This window comes from Chrysochloris asiatica, unplaced genomic scaffold (assembly GCF_000296735.1).
Source record: "Chrysochloris asiatica unplaced genomic scaffold, ChrAsi1.0 scaffold00008, whole genome shotgun sequence".
NCBI classification, from domain to species: domain Eukaryota; kingdom Metazoa; phylum Chordata; class Mammalia; order Afrosoricida; family Chrysochloridae; genus Chrysochloris; species Chrysochloris asiatica.
This window is the reverse complement of record NW_006408526.1, coordinates 24,996,937-25,017,013: the sequence shown is the minus strand read 5'-3', so window position 1 is coordinate 25,017,013 and position 20,077 is coordinate 24,996,937. Positions and strand designations below refer to the sequence as shown.

The 20,077-nt window shown below is 45.2% G+C and overlaps 1 protein-coding gene across 1 annotated transcript in view; it reads right to left on the bottom strand.

The window, feature by feature from the left end:
* Window positions 1-20,077, bottom strand: part of ZBTB16 (zinc finger and BTB domain containing 16) — a 238,228-nt gene that overhangs the window by 102,798 nt on the left and 115,353 nt on the right. The window contains exon 3 of the mRNA XM_006833836.1: window positions 9,232-9,329. Coding sequence (XP_006833899.1) covers window positions 9,232-9,329 — 98 coding nt within the window. The remainder of the gene's footprint in view (window positions 1-9,231; window positions 9,330-20,077) is intronic.

The window sequence follows — 20,077 nt, the reverse complement described above, 5'->3', positions numbered from 1 at the left end:
TCTCTGGAATGCTGGCAGAACATCCAGACCTGCCGGCAGGCCAGTGACGACACCACTCTGGGAAAAAGTTCGGGAAGCCAGCCAAATTCAGAGTAGGGAGAGAGAGAAAGAGAGAGAGAAGTGTGTTCAAGAGAGCATTGGGGAAAGCAGCTCCTCGCTGCTCTGTCCTTTCTGTACACCCCGTTCTGTTCCCTAGGTCCAGCCTCTGAGTCACCCAGTTCTGATCCTCCCTGCTTTCTCAACCTCAACAATTATGCCCACCCAAGAAGGAATTACTACGAGGGATGTAAAGAACCTGAAGCAAGCGTCTTCTCCTCTTGTGTTCTGGTTTTACCTGCAGGACAGAGAGTTAACCAGAAGAAGGGAAAGGTGGTACCCATTAGAGAGAAGTAAGCAGCTCTCTGGCTGTGCTGAGTCCAACTCAATTCATGATAACTCTGTGTGTGTCAGAGTAGAACTCAGCTCTATAGGGTTTTCAATGGCTGAATTTTTGGAAGTAGATTGTCAGGCCATTCTTCCAAGTTGCCTCTGGGTAGAGCTGAATCGCCAACCTTTCAGTCAGCAGTTGAGTGCATTAAGGATTGGCAGTCCTGGAAACTCCAGTGAGCATCAGAGAGTGAACAAATGGGCCTTGCATTCACCTATGCCTGGAGAACCCCCAATCTTTCACTCTTAGTCAACAGCTAAGCTGGGGAGAGAGAGGTGCAAAGAGAGAAGGGATCTGAAAGGTCAGAGGAAGCTACAGGTCCCAAGAAGCCATCTCTGGATCCTAAGGTACCTCTTCAGTCACTGGTGTGGGACCAGCCCATATCCTCTCATTGAAGTCCCAGGGAATTTGGAAGCTACTGGACTCCCCTACCTTCTCTGTCTTTAGGAAGAAGAAACCTGAAACCCAATTCTAAGTACTCCAAAAAAGGAAAGAGGAAAAAAATAAAAGTGAACAAGCAACACTTTTTTTTTCACTTTTCACTGCCAGAGGGATAACCCAGGTCCTAAGTGATGTACCACGGCCAATCCATGCTGCTCTGGAATCAGAGTATCTGTCAACCAGAGAGCACATTCTTTGTCCACAGCTTGGACTACAGAATCCGGTACCAGTGACATGTCCTCACTCAGACTAAGTACCCCAGACAAGGGGGGCGGGGAGGGCTGCGGTAAGTGCATCTGCCATCAGTTGGGACTGCCTCGCCTTACAGGTGCAGAAGACACAGGCCACTCCAGCAACATCCCCATCTAAACTGCCAGTCATTTCATTTCTCCATGTGGGGCTTACCAATCCTCTATTCTAGTTTAGTCTACAACAAGCTACATAGCAGCCCTTTTTCTTCAGGAGTAAAACAACTTGTCATTCCCTTACTCAAATTTTCAATGGCTCTCCAGTGCCACTGGGCAAAATGCAAACCATTTTGCCATTCAAGGCCCTCCACCATCTTGCTTCAGCTCACCCTCCCCACCCCTTCTAAACCCTGCAATCCCCGCTACCTTCACCGTCACACAGAGCCTACACTTTTCATGTATCTCCTTTGATGGCTTGGGCCTTCCCATCACCAAAGCGTTTGCTGCTCAGAATAGTGTTCTCCCCTTGGATTTAAGTTCCACCATTCTCCCCAGCCAACTGGAAGGGGATTCTCCCCTCCCCACACACTCACTTCACTATGGCCTACCCTCTTTAAAAGTGGTCTTCAGGGTTCTGGAACAACCATGGCTCTTTCAGGCCCTGGGTGCCGTTTCAACTGTTGGTTATTTTCTGTAAAATGGGTTTGCACTACAGACCCTTAAGGTCTACTCCTGCCATCTGTTCCCACAATGGGGCTCTCAATGTGTCAAAACTGAAGCAAGAAAATACTGCGTCATCCAAGTATAGATCTCCTCTGGATTTCTCCAGAAACTCTTTCTTGGCACTTCCATGGTGGTACTTTTCATACAGTGCCTTTCTTTCACCATGATTTTACAGTCCAACTTAGCTCCCCCAGTAGACATAGCTCCTTGGAGGCAGGAATACTGGTATATCTTTTCTGTTAGGGACACAGCCTGACAATGCTGATGACAATGCTGAGTTACACTCCCAGGATAGGAGCCAAAACCAAAACCAAACTCACTGCCATAGAGTGGACTCCAACTCACAGCAACCCTGTGTAGGGTTTCTGAGACTACGGGAGCAAGCAGCTTCATCTTTTTCCTAGCAAGTTCGAAGCACTGACCTTGAGGTAAGCAGTCCAGTGCTGGTCCTATATAGCACCAACAAGGCTTCTTAGAATAGGAGCAGGCCCCATAAATATGCAAACCCCAAATCATATGCAACAAGCAGTTCTGGTTGTGCTGATTTGTGAATCCCACCCCCAGCACCCCCACCCCAGGCAATACTATGGGAAATCTATCAAATCTTAGAACCAGAGTCTCTGATGAGAGTGTGGTCCCTGAGTTAGAAATACTCTCATAAATTAGAAGAAGGAACAGCAGAGATGACATGCTGGTACATATATACTACAGGGCCCTGTCAGCACAAGGGGCCAGACAGCAATGGATGGGGAGAGAGAGGCTTCAGACTGGTAGGGAGCCAGTCTCTTCTGCTCACCGCCACAACCCTACACCCACTGACAGAGGACCTAGTAAGCCAAGTAAGACAGCCACCCTTAGAAAAGGAATCTTGGCTCTGGTGAACAAATGAAATTGCTCACTGCAGATTTGTAAGGAAGCACAAGTAAGCCCGTGCTTACCTTGCTTATCGGATAACGTGACACTGCCTACACCCAACATTCACTGCCAGCAGGGTGTACTGTGAAAAGCGATCACAGATTGTCTCTCATCCCACTTCAACCCTCCTGACCCCCAGAACCACTTGGAAGAATTGGGGATATGGTCACCTCAACCCCATTAGTTAATGAGCTTGGTTACTGTTTGTAATGGAAACTTACTGTTACAATCAGGTATATCTCATAAACACTTGAATAGTTAAGCATTTAAATAGAAATAAAAACTTCAATTAAGCTGAACATTCACTACTACCATTTAGGGGCTTTACAGAGGAAAAAAAAAAAAAAAACTTAAAAAAAAAAAAAAAAAGGAAGAGTGGTGGGTAGGGGGAGAGGGAAAAAAGCATAGCACAGTCTCCAAGTAGGGCTTCCTACAGGGCAAACTTCTAATTAAACAAATTGTCAATTTCCACACAATGAAAACTGATTTAGGAGCATAAATTTAGTATTCTAGTCACCGCAAATAAGCCTTCACAATGTCGATCTCATCTAGGCTGATTTTGCCCGATAGGGAAATGAAGAGGAGGAGGAGGAAGAAAACCAGAGAAAAGAGGAAAGGCTGAGAAGGAAAAACAAGTTGGGGCACTTGAGTCCTTTCATAAATAACATCTCCTCAGAACTCAATATGGCTTATTCTTAAAGCATCTGAGAAACTCCACTAGTCTCCTCCTTCACCCCACCCCTACTAGATTAGAAAAAAAAAATTAATCGTGTATGATGACAAACTTGGCTCAGTACTCACTGTACATACTGTACCCAGGGCCTGGCGCCCAGCCAGGCCTGGCCCCGTGCCAGAACTACAATAACAAACAGAGGCAGTTCTCGCCAAAAGGGGGGTGGGGGAGCGAGCACACGGAGCTAGCCAGGAAGTGAGCGCCGTTCAGCTCCACTAAGCAGGAGAAAAAAGCAGGAATGTGCCCCATGAAAAGGCAGCAACAACATTTGGGGGAAGCCAGGAAGGCCCATTACCCCTACCCAGTTCCCAGGATCACTTCTCCACTGGCTCCCCCTTTCTAAAAACTGGTCCCTAGGGTTCTGCAATATTCTGGTTTTCTTAAGGCTCTGCACCTGATTAACTCTATAAAATGGGTCTGCACTGCAGACCTCTAGGGACAATTCTTGCTGTCACTTGCATGCAGGGAATTCTTGTCCCAACAAAACAGAGGGCAAGAAGACCTTGTGTCATCTAAAGAAAGGTTGTTGGGGAATGCATAAACCCCGACTTTGGCTTCTGGAATCAGAAGGAAAACCTGGCACCAGCCACTCAGGCCTGCCACCCTAAGGAACCCCAGGGCCTTCCCTTGGTTCACAAGGGGTCAAATCACTCAGGAAGTGATGTAGGTTCACTAAAAGTCCTTTTTTGCTATCTTATTTTCAAGTTGTTCCAGCACAGAGGGGAAAGGTACGTGGGACAAAAGAAAGAAAGAAAATAGAAAGTGGAACTATCAGACTCTAAGTAGGCTCTGAACCATCTGCAAGGGTGACTTAAAACAGTGTTATGACTCAGCATACCTCCTCCAACAGCAAATCCTTTACAAGGGCATTGGCAAGCACACCTCAGAGGGACAAATCACTCCATACAGTCAGCCTCCAGTACCCAGCAAGACAAGCACTGAAAGGAAAAACATCCCTTAGGAGACCATGGGGACTTCAAGTGGCATCTCAATTGGGAACTGAATGCAGCTTCCTAGGGAAGCATCAGGGTGCGAAGTCACTCATCTTTTCTGATCTGGGGACTCCAAGCCCACAATAAAGTCTGTAAGCAGCTCCTCTCCTCTTTGCCCATTCCTCCCTACCGTACCAACACCACTCACTGAGGAGATAGTTGGTCACACTGTCAGGAAGAGAAGTGCAGTATGTATGGGCCAATGGGCTCAGAGTTGTTCCTAGGAAGCCCTCAGACAGCACCTAAACAGAAGACTGCAGAGAGCCTTTAGGCTTTCAGGAAGTTGGACACAGCACCAACTGTATGCCAAGGACTGTGCTATGTATGCTTTTAACATGTATTTTCTTACTAAATCCTTAAAAAAAAAAAATTTTTTTTAATTATGTGAGTTAGTAAAACCTGTACTTTACACACAACACATTTATTCAATATTTGTTGACTCCAATAATGTATCAGGTAATGCACAAGGAGAGTCTGTCCTCAAGAGGGAAGGAGAAATGCCATCTACAGAAAGCCTGCCATGTATCAGATGTGAGCCTTATAACTATGCTGAAATTGGTACAAATATTCTCATTTCACAGATGAGAAAACTGAGGCTCAGAGAGATTATGTTACTTCCTCTAAGATCACGCCTTCTGGAGTTGGTGACTGGGTGTCATGGAGTCGGTTCCCATTCATTGTGACCCTGTATAGGATTTTGGAGGCTGAAAATCTTTAAGGGAACAGAAAGTCTCATCTTTTTCCCATGGAGTGACTGGTAGACTCGAACTGCTGACCTTGTGTCAGCAGTCCAGCTGGTAATCTACTACGCTACCAAGGAAGTAGGTGCACACATTTCTTCCAATCTACTACCCAGCCTCCCATAGAAGGGACATAAGGCAAGTCCATAAATCACCATTACATAAAGAAGAAAACTTGTGCCCAAAGGTTGTTGTTGTTGTTGTTGTTAAGTGCTGTTGAGTCGGTTCCGACCCATAGCGACCCTGTAACAGGGTTTCCGAGGGTGTAAATCCTTACGGGAGTAGAAAGCCTCATCTTTCTCCCGCGGAGCGGCTGGTAGTTTCGAACCGCTGACCTTAAGGTTCGCAGCCCGATTCGTAACCACTACGCTACCAGAGCTCCTTAACTGATAAAGGAATATGGGAAGGCATGAGTACTTCCTGCTGGAGGTGGGAAAGAACTAGGGACACCACTGTGACAGGGATGAAAAGATCTGGATATACAAAGACTGGGGAAGGGTTATCCCAGGCTGAGGGAATAGCAGGGGGTTGGGGGGGAGAGCCACTATGTCTGAAACAAGGAGCATGTCCAGGAATCCAGGAGTCTGGCTAGATCCCTGGGAGCAAGGCTGAAGCAATGAGAAACACTACATTGTTGTGGTACTTAGTATGGTACCTAGAGGTGATGGAAGAAGAGTACCTCTTGTTACTCTGCACTCTATCACTCCTAAACTATGTAGCTTCAGCCAGGTGATTTCACCACTCTGTGCCTCTAATGGCTACTCTACGAAATGGGATGATAGCCAACTGACCTCAAGGGTTTGCTGGAGACTTAAACCACTTAATATCAGCAAAGCCCTATAACAGTGTCTGCCACTCAATAAAATGCTAGCTAATTATGACTATTCTCATTTCTGTAAAAAATAAAGAAAGAATGATTGTTGGGACTGAGTTACAGAGAGGGCAAGGGACCTTTAACATATATCGCTCCTAAAGAGGTGTCCAACACCATAGGAGTTTGGAGCAGGGAGGATCCAGGCTCTACCCTCAGGATTGGGGAGCAAGTTCAAACCACATAATGAACTTGAAACAATGTATAAAGCTGATGAAGAATCAAGATGTGGATTATGAAAGCAAACTAGAAGAGTCTGTGAGATGCCAACCACAGGAAGGACTGGGATCAGGACTCCAGGCCAGGGTGAGGCAGGTGGGCACAGGGGGTGGTTGGCTCAGTGGAGCATGGTGTAGGAGTCTGACAGAAGGAGCCATGGCCCACACCAAGACATGGGGCAGAGCAGTCAGATGGCCGCCTGCTGTGGTCAAGTCCCTGGATATGGATGAGGAAAGAATGGGAGTGAGGGGGGTTAGTGAGGGCACCATATGAAAAGCCATGAAGGCCAGGAGACAGGTAACTTCCAACAAGGACTCTGAAGCAAGGCAGTGGTGAACCGAAGCATAAAAAACCACCTAATCACAGGTCCATGGCTGTACGCCCGATGGGCTGGGGCATGAGCAGAATGGAAACAGCCAAAATGGAAGCTTCTGGAACAAGATGATGAGAACATGCACCATGGTGATAGCTTCAGAAGTACAGAAAAGGGAGGAAGGGGGAAGCAAAAGCAATCAGCATTTATGAAACGCCAGCTGTATTTGCTATCTATGCATGCCTTGTACATATATTCTCTCGCTCTGGTAGCATAGTGGTTACGAATCGGGCTGCTAACCTCAGGGTCAGCAGTTCAAAACAACTACCAGCTGTTCCACTGGAGAAATATGAGGTTTTCTACTCCCATAAAGAGTTACAGCCTCAGAAACCCTGTGCGGAGTCGCTATGAGTCAGAACTGACTCCACGGCACATAACAACAACAACAACAATCCTAAAAAGAAGAAACTATATGAATGAGTCATACCTGCACTTTATAAATGCAGGGCTAGAGTCCGGAAGATAAACCTGCTTGAGGTCACAACCATTAGCCCACATCGCCAACAGGATATGAAGCCCAAATCTCTCTAAACCCAAAGCCCATGACCTTTTCATAAATGCTAAACTGCCTGCCAACATGGATTGACACAGTAGCTAGCAAAAATGGACTCATTCATATGAACAACTGTGAGGATGTGTCTTCCTGTTGTGCATGTTGTTGTTGTTAAGTGCCGTGGAGTTGGTTCTGACTCATAACGACCCCGTACAGGGTTTCCGAGGAGCAGCTGGTGAGTTTGAACTTCCAACCTCATGGTCTGCAGTCCAGTGCTGATCCTACAGCACCACACAGATATGCATGGGGGTTGCTGTAAGTCCAAACCAATTGGACAGTACACATTGGGCTGCTAGCCACAGATCAGCTGTTCAAATCCACCAGCCGCTCCGCAGTAGAAAGATGAGACTTTATGCTTCTGTAAAAATTAACAGACTCGGAGACCCTATTAAGGGCCACTACGAGTTGGAACTGACTTGATGACACACAATAGCAGCCGCAGTGGTTGCAAACTGCCCGTCATGATCAGATGTTTGAGTCCACATAAGGGAAGAACCAGCAGGCTCTGGCAGTTGAATACATGAAGAAAAAACAAGACCAAATAAGATAATCCTTCCTTGTTTTGCTTTGTTTTTGATGACAGTATTGTTGTTGCTAAGTGCCGTCAAACTGTTTCAACTCATGGTTACTGTCAAGTGTCGTTTTGTAGGTTCTGACTCACAGAAACCCTATATAGGGCTTCCAAGGAGCAGCTGGTGGGTTTGAACTTCTGACCTTGTGGTTCACAGTCCAATGCTGATCCACAGCACCAAACCAGAAGTCCTGTATAGGATTTCCAAGACTTTAAGTCTTTGTAGGAGCAGAAAGGCTCATCTTCTCCTGCAGAGCAGCTGGTGGGCTCTAGCCACAGACCTTGCGGTTTGCAGTCTAGTGGGGCCACTGCGCTCCCCATGACAGTTGTACAGTCAAAAATATACCAGCTCAACAATTTCTACCTGCACTATGCAGTGATATTGATTGCATTCTTCAAGCTATGCTACCATTCACTCTCTTCATCCTCTTCCAATTTCCAAATTCTACTACGATTTTCTTAAACTCACTGCCCCTAAGTTTCTCTTCCAACCTTTTGAGTTTCCGTGTCACCTTACACAGACGATTCTTTCAAGGAGCACAAAACTCGAAGCAGATGTGCTTTACTAATTAAGACAAACAATATTTGGGTTTAAAGAGATTCAAGAGAGAATTTTGGCTTCAAGTATAAAAAGCATCTCAGGGCAATCATTTGCAGAGGATTCATCCAAACTCAAAGGTTCCAGAAAGTCTGGATTCCATTGAGAACTCGAAGTTCTGTTCCACATTTTTCTCCTTTTGATCAGGATTCAAAATAACCTCTCTTGCCTCCTTGCAAAAGTGACTCCAAAAAACAAAAAGTGACTCCAAGGAAGTAAGGCCAGGGAATTAGAAGGAACAGAGTACTGTCCCTGGTGAGACCTCTGCAGCCGCTGAGCCTCAAAGCAGCAGCATCATGCCTGCTGTGTGCTACCCTCTACTGAGAACTGCTAGGCAGGCTGCATTCAGGCACCTCTCCCCTTTCCACGCCTCATGAGGCAAAGCAGCTTTGCCTGCATCCTCCAGTCAAAACATGGGCAAAAATATCAGCAACCACACAGTCAGCCCCACTAGAATTGGATAAAATTAACTTGGGGAGAAGAAAAAAAACCAAACCAGCATGCTATAACTAGCTTTGTGTTCCAACCTTTCTATATCTATTTAATTAAAGGCTCCTGTATAATGTGAACCCAATAGTCAGATTCATTAGACAGCGAGAACCTAATTCCACAACTGTTTTGCTAATGAAGCTGCAGCCGGCTTTGGAAGGTAGATCACACAGGGCAGTGGGTGCCAACGGTGCCCTGGGAAACCCAGGAGCTCACGTGAGGCTGGGTTCACTGGGTATCCAGGCAGGGTGGCCTGTGGGTTCCAAGAACCTGGCGGGAGCATCCAGGTGGACCAACGGTCCCATGGGACAAGATGGACCAAGGTCCTGGACAGCAGGCTCTGAGTGGGGAGGGGACAGGAGGTACCCAGATGGGCCCATCAGGGCATGTTGGCCTACCTGAATGAGCCAGTAAGTGCATTCTCAGTCGCAAACTATCCAGGAAACGCTTTCCGCAGAGTTCACACCCATACGTCTTCATCCCACTGTGCAGCTTCCTGTAGGGAAAGGAAAAGACAGGTTGCTGCTGCTCTGACTGGACAGATGGCAAATGCACTCCCTACCTGGGCTCTCAGGCAGGTGGACAGGAGGTAAGGAGGCAGAGGGTGTGGGTGCTGGAGATAGGTACTAATGGAGACACATCTTCTGATCCTCAGAAAGCCTTAACTGCCCCCTTTCCCATGGGTCACTGCCAAAGAAGCAGCCATTCCTGGTCTTATCCAAGAGCAGGGCAATTCTACTGCTTTCCCACAGTTACATGTCACACTAGAGTCCCTGTGTGGTGCACTAGACTACTAGCCAAAAAGTCAGAGGTTCGATCTCACCCAGAGGCAGTTCAAAGACAGATCTGTCTATCTGCTTCCATACAATCACAGCCAACGGAACAATTGTAGTTAGCACACAGAGGGTTATAACAGCAACAAACAACAGAAATAACATGTGAGGTCAAGGAGGACATAAAAAGATCCAATTTCACCAAGAAGCACCCTGGACAGTCAGACAGACAGATGTTCATAGCCAAAATATCACAGACTGGCAGGCCCAGGCTTACCTTGGTCTCCACACTGCCCTGACTACACTGTGAGCAATTGCACGACCACCTCCTAGATGTTTAGACTCAGGTGGGCTGCATTTGTAGTTTCTCTCTTATATCTCCAGTTCCCACTACAGAGGCCAGCACCCAATAGGCTCTGAAATTAGCTTACTAACGAACAGATATGTCTATGGACACAAGATGCCCTTTCTTGGGCATCCAGATGTTCTTAGAACTGCTGTGACTCCCCAACACATCCCTTTCTCCTAAGGTCCAGTTTGACAAGTGTCGTCCCTATGTGTCTTGGCAGAGCCCTTACATAAGGAAGGATTTAAAGAAGACAGGCAATATCTTTCTGCTAATGTAGATGGTAAGAGCCATTCTTGACTTTCCAAAATACTGCACACGCATGATCTCATTGCCATCAGCATAGTTATGTCAAGTGGGTTGGACATGTGTTATCATCTCTGAGGAAACAGAGGCCCAGTAACCGCAGGCCACAGGCTCATCTTGATGGAGACCCAGGACCTTTTCCATCAGATGCTTGGCTCAGTCATGGTGAGCAATGATGGAGCCAGTGAGATGCAGAGAAACAGCCAAGCAAGTAAGGAGAGGAACACTGGGAAGAGGGTCTGGGCATGGCACTGTACTGCCAGCTGGAGTGTGGGCTGACAGGCCCAGAACACTGACTCTCCCCCCACACACTTCTGTTCTCAGGCCTTTATGTGCCATTGCCAGAGCCTGCCTCCACCTCCACCCCAGTCTCCATGCCTTAACCACCATGTCCCTCAGCCCCAATGAACAAGGAAGGCCAGGCAAGGCAGCAAGGGGCAGGGTCTGAGGGTGGAGGGTCAATGTAGGAGAGAAGGCAGGCCCTGGGAGAACAAATAATGTCTTGTGGTCAGAATGTGGGCAAGTAGAGACCATAGCTAAAGGTTGAAGAGCTAAAACTGACAGTGGAGAGATGGACACTCATTATACACTCAAGTCAGCAGTGCCTGGACCTGGGTCTTGGTGTTCAGATAATAAAAATGAGCCAGATCCACCCATTGATTACCCTCCAAATCCCGTCATTAGGTTAGCAAGATCATACAGTGCCCTGAGGTGGGTCTCCTTAGGGCCACATTCTAGGGCTCCCATGGCTTGAAGATCGCACACAGTACCCAGTTACTGTGAAGACCACAGTCCTCTCAACAGAACTCTTTCTCAATCACACTGTTTTGTTTGCTCGCTCTCCCTCTAACCACTTGCCAAAAGCAAATTATTTCTCAAGCACGCACATACACACACATACCCTGCTCCATGACATTAGAGAGCACTCTACCCCCATGTTATTATCTTACTCCTCTCCACAACTGATCTTTCCAAATTAAGAAATATTTACAGAACATTTTAACTGAATAATCTTAACTCTTAAATGTTTTTCACAATGCTGGGCACTGGAGCATGTACAAATCATTTTGAAGGCAATATGCATCCACACATGTGAGCATATGTGCATATGTACAAACACACAGTAACTGGGTATTTCTGTCACTTGCTCAGACATGACAGATATTTGCTCTTCGAAGCGATGCTCTGGGACAGAAAAGGTTCCGCTCACAAATGGGTCAGTAGGTGAACTACTTACACACATTCATTGTCAGGCCTACAGGAGGATTCAGTTTATTTTATCTCCATTGTTTCCTTTACTGGTGACTTGTTAGTTACCAGGAATGCCCACCTCTCACAAAAGGCTGTTAGGAGGAACTATTTGGATTTGTTTTCCAAATGGTTCCTAGAGTGAGTCTTCAGATTTCAGGTGCCCCCACCAGGCTAAGCTCCCAACATTGGGTTCCCATTCTTTCCCCCTAGGGGGTCCAGATCAAATCCCTGTCTCTCATCCTGCTGAACACTTTCTTGGTATGCCTTGTCACTAGATGCAAACTGATTTGCCAGGCAGTTGGTAGAATTGGCTTTCCTTGGCCAAGTGAGTTGACTTGGTGTGAGAAGTGATGAGATCTTGTTCTCCTACCAAGGTGGCAGAATACAGAAGAGAATGCCAGGTGAGCAGCCAGAAAACCAAGATCCTCAATTCAACTCATTCTTTAGCATGCTTTGGTCAAACTATGCAATCATCACCTTTCTACATTTTCTTCACTCGTAAAGTGTGCGGATACTATCTAAGATCCTTTATGGAGCCCAAATTTTATTATTCAAAAGTTATACCCATACCCTTTACCTAGCCTTCAAGGAATTCCTCAAACAGAAGTTACTCTCTTTGAGCCATATTCCATTTTTGTGAGAGCCTGTAACAAGACTAGGTTAGTCCAAGAAAAAAACTAGGCCCAATCCCAGAAATCTATTCATTTTAAAACCTTCTAATCCAGATAACCTGAGTTTCTTTCTAACTCTTAGAGAAAGAAATGTCCAGAACTCATCAACACCCTTTCCTCCAAACCATTCTGTTCCCTGCATTTCCCAGCCTTCAGAAACATGGGTCCAGTCCTTGGGGTAGGGACACTGCTCGGCAACAGACCCACTAACTCAGAGTCCTAAACAGGTCACTAGAGACAAGCGTGCTGTCCACGTGATTCCACATGTAGTAAAAGAACAAAGGTTCTGCTTCACTAGCAGAGAAGCTTGAGCAAAACACACAAAGTTCAAAAGAGAAAAAGGAAACAACTTCACAGGCCTGGGAGTTTGACAGAGCCTAGTACTGGTTTAGTTATTAGTTTACTTGTGTTTAATTATTATTCAGACATTCGAAAGAAAAGAAAATGGTGAAGACAAATTTGAGTGCATTCAAGGGACTTGGCTACCAGCAGGCTCTCTGTGGCACAATCTGCAGACTGGCTTATGTGGAAATAAAATTCCAATTAGTTTTTGGAAGAAAAGTATCTCCCTCACCAAAACAAAACAAAAAAAACCACCCATGCAACTGCAAAGTCATTTGAACAAAATGGAAATTGTGTTTGCCTCCGTCCACCTAACCACATGTATCCAAACTGTCCCAGTCTGATCCTGGTTTTTCACAAGATATAACTGCTTTAGCCATCTGAGGTCATCAGCCTCCATTGTGGCATAGGGAATCTGGGGACAATTTTGTATCTTTCTGCATACATACTACCTTGATTGATGATAGAGTTTGGTACTCACTCAGAAGAAGCCACATTGTTGATAACCGTTTAGAAAGTAACCCAGTTCTAGCCTGAACCAAGCACCTCTGTTCTATACTCAGTGGAGCCTCCATCTCTTCTATTTGTTCATGGTCTCACCACCTATTATTGGGGATCAGGCTCAAGTTCTGCCCCATCCCCGGTGGTGACCCATCAAAAGACCACACCTGATCCATTAAACTTGCCTTGGATGTAACACATTTTCATGCATGTTCAAAAAGACAGAGGAAAAAATTAGCTTCTAGCAGGTATGTAGTTATTTTCTCAAGGAAACTGAGTCATCATGAGAAATTAAAACTAAGCAAATCTGAACCCTTTGCCAAATAACTGGAGACAAGGACTCATGCCTTCCCACTCTGACTCTCAACCATGCAACTCTCATTAGTAAAATCACACTGGCAAGGCACAAGTCCAACAGAACCATTTCTGTGCTACTCTGAGCCTGATCATTCGTAAGTATCCTATCTGGTTGCAGGGAAGAAAATTACTTCATATGGATCTTTGACCTATAGCCTTTGTAACTCCCATCAAATAACATTTTTGCCCTGCTGGGTCTGAGTAAGAGAAACTAAGAGAAAATGCTGATAGGATTACATGATTCAGTTGTGAGTGGTTAACAGTTCGTTGTGATCATAAAAAGTTGGTACACTAACATATTAAGAAATGAACCATCTCAGAAGCAAGAATGGAGGAATCTCACAACCAACAAGAAAGGGCCCAGAGAGGAACATGTCCTTCGGACTTTAAGATTGCTACACATAGAACCTTCTTGGGCCACGGAAAGAATACTGGGATACCTGATAAGCAGCCAAGGAGTATCAGAGGATCAGCAGCAGCAGAACCAAGAACCAGAGCCTAAGACAGAGCAGTGGGTTTCCCAGCCCATGAAACAAAGAATGGGAATTGGGCCAGAGGCTTGCTTGCACAGTGAGATGCCGCCATGCACTTAACTGGGGGAATCTAAGTTTGTTGACCCATGGAGCTAGAGCTGAGTGTCTTCATGCTGACATGTATGGTAGAGTGGTGTGCCTTGTGGGTATTTATTGGCAGCCCTAAAAGAGCTTTGCTGGAGTAGGGCAGAGACCAGGCCAAAGGGCTGAGGGCAAGAGAGGAAACTGCCTGTAAGCACGGCAGAGCAAGAGGCTCTTCACAGACTGGAAAAACTCTACTCTAAACATTTCTGACCCTGAATTGTAACCTATCAACAACTTCCCTAAATAAACCCCATCACTGTGAGTATGGACCACTACCATGGATTACTGACCCCAGCTGAGGAGAGAGCTGTGGGAGGGATAATCTGCTGTTCATTATTTTCCACTGGCTTACACTGTAAACTCCATGATGGCAAAAACCACGTCAACTTTTTCTTTTCATTTTGTCTAGTTTCGAAGGATTAATTAACCCAAGCTACTGAAGAAATGCCTCTCTCTAAAAGAAGTCTCCACCATCCACCTGTCAGCTTGTACTGCAGTGGCTTGCATGTTACTATGCTGCTGAAAGCTATGCCACCACATTCCAAATACAGGTAAGGTCATACATGGTGGACAGATGTCAGTAGACCTTCCAGACTGAGACAGACTAGAAAGATAGGCTTGACCATCTACTTCTGAAAATCAGTCACTGAAAACAGAATGGATCACAGAATATTATCTGACACTCCATCTCCCTTTGGATGTATCACGAGGAGGAACTGGTCACTGGATGAGGACATCATGCTGGATAAAGTGGCAAGCAAGTGAAACCCCCAATGAGATGGACTCACCAATGGCCATCCAATGAACTTGAGCATACCAAGAGATCATGCAGATGGCACAGCAAAGGTTCATTCTGTGACACATGAGACTGACAAGATTTGAAGCCAACTCAATGGAAACTCACAACAAAAAGGGGAAGTTAGATATCCGTCCACCCCATCAATTACTCCATATCCAACAGCTTCATTGACAACCACCAGCTCGGCACTGTTGGCTCCTAAAGACCATATAAGAAATGCCTGTGGAGATTTCATAGAAATATGAAGCCTGAGCTTCAGACCAACCAACCTCTCATCCTCAGGCTAAGACTTCATCCCCTAACCTGCATCAAACAACAACAGCACAAGGAGTATCCACAAAGAGAGACTCAAGCCAAATCCAATCCTGTCTACCCTCAGCCTCCTGAGACAGCTGAGCATAGAGCTGCTTCTTGAGGTCTGAGGGGTATCTACATTTACTCTCCTCAGGAGAACACAGCCCCGTTCCATCTCAGGCAGTTGAGAATTGGAGAGGATGTGGCAAGGAGAAGGGCTAAGTGAATGTTCCATCTCCATGAGTAAAAGGCTAACAGCACTACTTGTCTGAAGGAGAGGGTTTCAAGGCTTGGCACTACCTGTGATACATTTCCTCCCCAGTCCCTCTGCCCTGAGACAAGGAGCAAAGGTGGAATAGATCATAGGCAAGGCAGGTTTAGACAGAGGATTCTTAGTCCTAATAACTAAAGGGCTATACTCCTTCACTTTCCTACTTGTTAAGTGCTGTTCAGTCGGCTCCGACCCACAGCAACCCTTACGGGGTTTCCAAGGAGCAGCTGGTGAGCTTGAACCGCCCACCATGCAGTTCAAAGCGACTTTGCAGTCCAGCACATTAACTCACAGTGCCACACCAGGGCTCCTACTGGGGAGCTGAAATGTCCTGTCCACCGAGCTTTGATGGGAACTAGGGCCTAAATTCTGGGGAAGTGAGTGGGAGGAAACTCTACAGTAGTACTACCCCCCCTGCCCTCTCCCACCCATGAATAAGTACAAATAAGGTGGGCAACATATCCTATGAGTGCTGTTACAAGGGAATATTTCCCTTGTTCTCAGCTTACCTGCCTCTATTCTCTGAACCAACACTCAGCCCCAGCATGTGTGGCCCACAAGGTCCTTCCAATTCATTTCATCCTTGGCTTGAGACTGCTGCACATGCAAGACCACCCCAATGTTTGAAATTTGTTTTCTGATCCCATGACCACCAACTTGACCTATTCCCTGCTTCTAAGGGGTATGTAGAGCAGACAACGAGGCAGGAGATCTAAACCAAGGTCAAAATGACCCTCCTCTCTCAAAAGCCAGCTGCCCCCCTGAGAAACAACATTATCCCAGATCCTCCACGGAGCTACCATGCTAGCCTCCTGTTCCTTCTTTCAGCAGAACCTGGTCTATTAGAAACCACTGTGTCTAGTGTGAGGCAGGGTCCTTCATGAAGCCCAGTCCCGAAAGTAGCAACTGACTGCTAAGCCTAGGGGTTCAATCAACTTTCTACAGTGGAAACAGAATTGAAAGGGAGGGAGCATTTGTACTTCATCAATGAACTATTAATTTTCCTCCAACCCTAAATTCAAAAACATACCTTCAATGGGTATTTACCTTTTATTCATCTGACCTAAGGAAGGTCAAACAAAGCCATTCTATGCTCTCATTTTAAGAGAAAGGTAAATGAAAAGTTATTAATCTATTGGGCATTTATTCCCCAAACAACTTCCAGGGAGGATCCTGAGTATTATCATATTCTGTCCAAATCTCCTGTCTTTTCTACACATGCATTTTTTAGGAGAAAAAATATCTGTAAAAGCTTTTTCAACTAGGGGTCTCCACCCTACCCGGAACAGGTCATATAGAGGACATCTGGGATGTTCAGGGAATGTTCCCTATTTTCTAAGAGTGACATCATAGCTTCCCAAGGAACAACAATGACAAACTCCAGGCTGGGTGGGTCATTAGTCATTGCCATTGTTGTTCTCTCGATGTTCAAGCAGGCTTCAAAAAGTTCATGGAAAAATTTCATCATCTTTTAATTCAATCTTCCACGAATTTTCTGGAGTCCCCTCATAATTTCTGAGAATATCAAATCAACAGTTCAGGGCTAAGCCATTTTTAAGTTCATCAAAACAACAAGTGTCTTGAGCACAAGAATCACGTCATGCTCTATGACTTCAAAACCCTCACACCGACTCAACACAGAGAAGACTTAAGAGAAGCCATTGCTAGCTGAAGTGATTGTCAACCACCCCAAGACAACAGAATAACTGACCACAAAAAGACAGCCCTGGGACGGCCTGCAATCAAAGACGAAGCCTGTTACCTTGGGGGGGGGAGGATAGTGCTAATCTTGGCTGAGGAAAGGGTCACTTTCATTTTCTCAAGGCATAAGGGAATTATCTTTGTATTCATTTTTCTTTAATGTTGAGATTAGACAGTCGTTTGACAAGCTGTGAATGCTTAGATGGTATTACCACAAATTATCTTTCTAGCAATCGAGTTCCTTGCTCCCTGACAAGTCAATATTAATAAACATTACCGAATGCTTTTACAACACAATTTATTTTTTAATACAGCTCTTTATGTATGCTATAAAATAAATATATCAATAAAAGGCCAGGATTTTCAAACAACAAATTAAAAAAACAGAACAAGAAGGCGAAGGAGGTTGCTCACAGATTACCAGTTAACGCCTTATGTGCTGCAGGGTTAGGGACTGCACAGAGGGTGCCTCTCTGTCAGGGATTCAGATCAGTGAATGGAAGTCTATGGAAGACTGTGGCCATCTGATTGTTTTGGAGCCTCTTACAGGGCGGTGGGAGAGAATAGAAAAAGAAGCCAAGATTCCTCAAAAATCCTGCAGGGAAAAAGCATACATAGTCTATTGATTGAGTCCCTGGGTGGTGCACTTGGTTGCTAGTGGAAGACTGACGGTTCAAGTCTACCCAGAGGCACTTCAGAAGGAGGGGTTGGCAATCGACTTCTGACAAATTAGCCACTGAAAAGCTTAAGGAGCACAGTTCTCCTCTGATGTTCATGAGGTCGCCATGTGTGAGAATCAACTCAACAATAATACAACTGTGTGTGTGTGTATGTGTGTGCAGTGCAACTTATGAGAGCCAGAATCCGCTAGAACTGCATGGTTTGGTGGGTTTCACAAGTCTTCCGCCTTTGACAGGGTGTTTTAGTACTACGTATTTTTGCATGTTCCTTCTCTTGACAGTTCTGAGGTACACAGGTTCTGGCTTTCATAGGTTTTATTATATTGCCTGGAACACTGGAGTGGAAGAAGAGATCTGGTTTTCAGCCCAGTTCTGGTAGTAACCATCATAAGACTAATCAAATCACAAGCTCTGTAGATTTCACTTCAGACCTTTGCAACATGTAAAGTCTGCACTAGATTGCTCAGATTCTTTCTAATCAGGTTTACAAACTTGACAGGTGAGTGGGCTGACAAAAGCCTGTACTACAGGGGGCGGTAACCTCCTTTCAATTCCATCATTGAGCTTGGAACATAGTAGAGACTTCATGCATTTTTTGTTGAATGAATGAACAAAGAACAGAGGGAATTCAAAGACAGAAACGTAAAGGTTAAAAAAAACCTACCCCTCTACATACAGGAATCCCTGAGTAACAAAAGCTTAAGCACTGGGCTACTAACTAAAAAGTTATCAGTTCAAATCTACCCTAAGGCACCTCGGAAGAAAGCTCTGGAGATCTGATATCAAAAGTTCACAGCCTTGAAAACTCTTTAGAGAATACTTTTACTCTGTGCACAAGGGGTTGCCATGAGTTGGGATCAAATTGCCAACAATATGTTTGTTTTTCTTGTTGTTTTGGGTTCTCTACACACTACTGGTGTGGTGCTGAGGGATAATGCACTGGGCCACAAGGTCAGTTTGAACCGCAAGGTCAGCAGTTCAAATCACCATCCACTCCTGATAAACCCTCTATGGGATCGCTGTGAGTCGGAGCTTACTCGACAGCACTTAACAACCACAACATACACTACACACATAAACATATACCATCAGTACAAGAACAGTTGTTCATAAAGGGGAAGCCCCATGAAATTCTTAGAAAGAAAGTCACACATCCCGCTTTGGCCTGGGATCAAGGCCAACCTAAAGCTCACTGAAAGAGTGGAAGAAGCTGTCTTGAACCTTGAAAACACAAGGAAGGACAATGGCATTCCCTGCAGCCGGGCCCACAACCAAGTACAGTACTCTGAGATAAGACTGCCCAAGAGTGTTAAAATCCGATGTCAGAAATGACAAAGAGGCATGCTAATCTCCCTGTAGCAATTGCTACTAGACAGCTCTTCATGGTTATCGAGCACCAAGAGGCCTGGCTAACCAGACCTTTGTTTTAAAATACCGAGTTCTCCTAAGTCGTTTATTTGAAATATCTCTATCAACAAATTTCACCAAGAACAAAAGTTTTTCATTTGTGTGCTGGGCTATAGGATGATCTTATCGTGCACAATCTCATACAGTCTCTTTCAACCAGGTCTTAGTGTGCTTATCTGTGAAGTTCCTGGTAGCCAAATATGATTGAAATGTTCTATTTATGCTCACTGGATTAAGGAGATGTTGCAAAACTGCACAAAACCCCTGGCAGATGTAAGCAAGGTATTACAGCCTGAGCAGTTAAGATCTGAGGGAAAAGGATCAATACACACTTTTGTAGTTTCCTTTTCTTTTTTTTTTTCTTTCTCTCTTTTTTAAGAAATCAGAAAAAGTTGTGCTTTTAGTAACGGGAAAAGGAAGAATAGTAAAATATCTTAAGATTTACAGCTTCTTGGAGCTTTTTCCAAACCCAAAGCATGGTAAGTTCTTGGTGATGTCACTCCAAGGGAAACAAAAATAAATCCAAAATATTCTCTCCAGATACTAAAAGGCCCTATAAGGGAATTAAACCATGGTTACGGGTGAACAGGGTTTCTACTGCTTCTCTCTCTCTCTCTCTCTCTCTCTCTCTCTCTCTCTCTCTCTCTCTCTCTTTTTGTTTTTTCTTTTCAGATTCCATACGAGGCTTCTAACCAGCACAAATAGAGCCGGTTTCTGGGGAAAGTTTTGAAAAGCTAGAGGCTCTTCCTTTATCTCCCTGTTTTGTCCAAGTGTGTCAGGGGTGAGCGGCAGTTGATATTGTCTTAGTCTCTGACTTATCTAAGCTCATTTTTACATGTCCCCATATTAAACAGGAAGCTAAATATCACCTTCAGTGTCATGGACCTATCATGGATTCTCCAAGCCTGTTGAGAAGAATAAGCAGTCA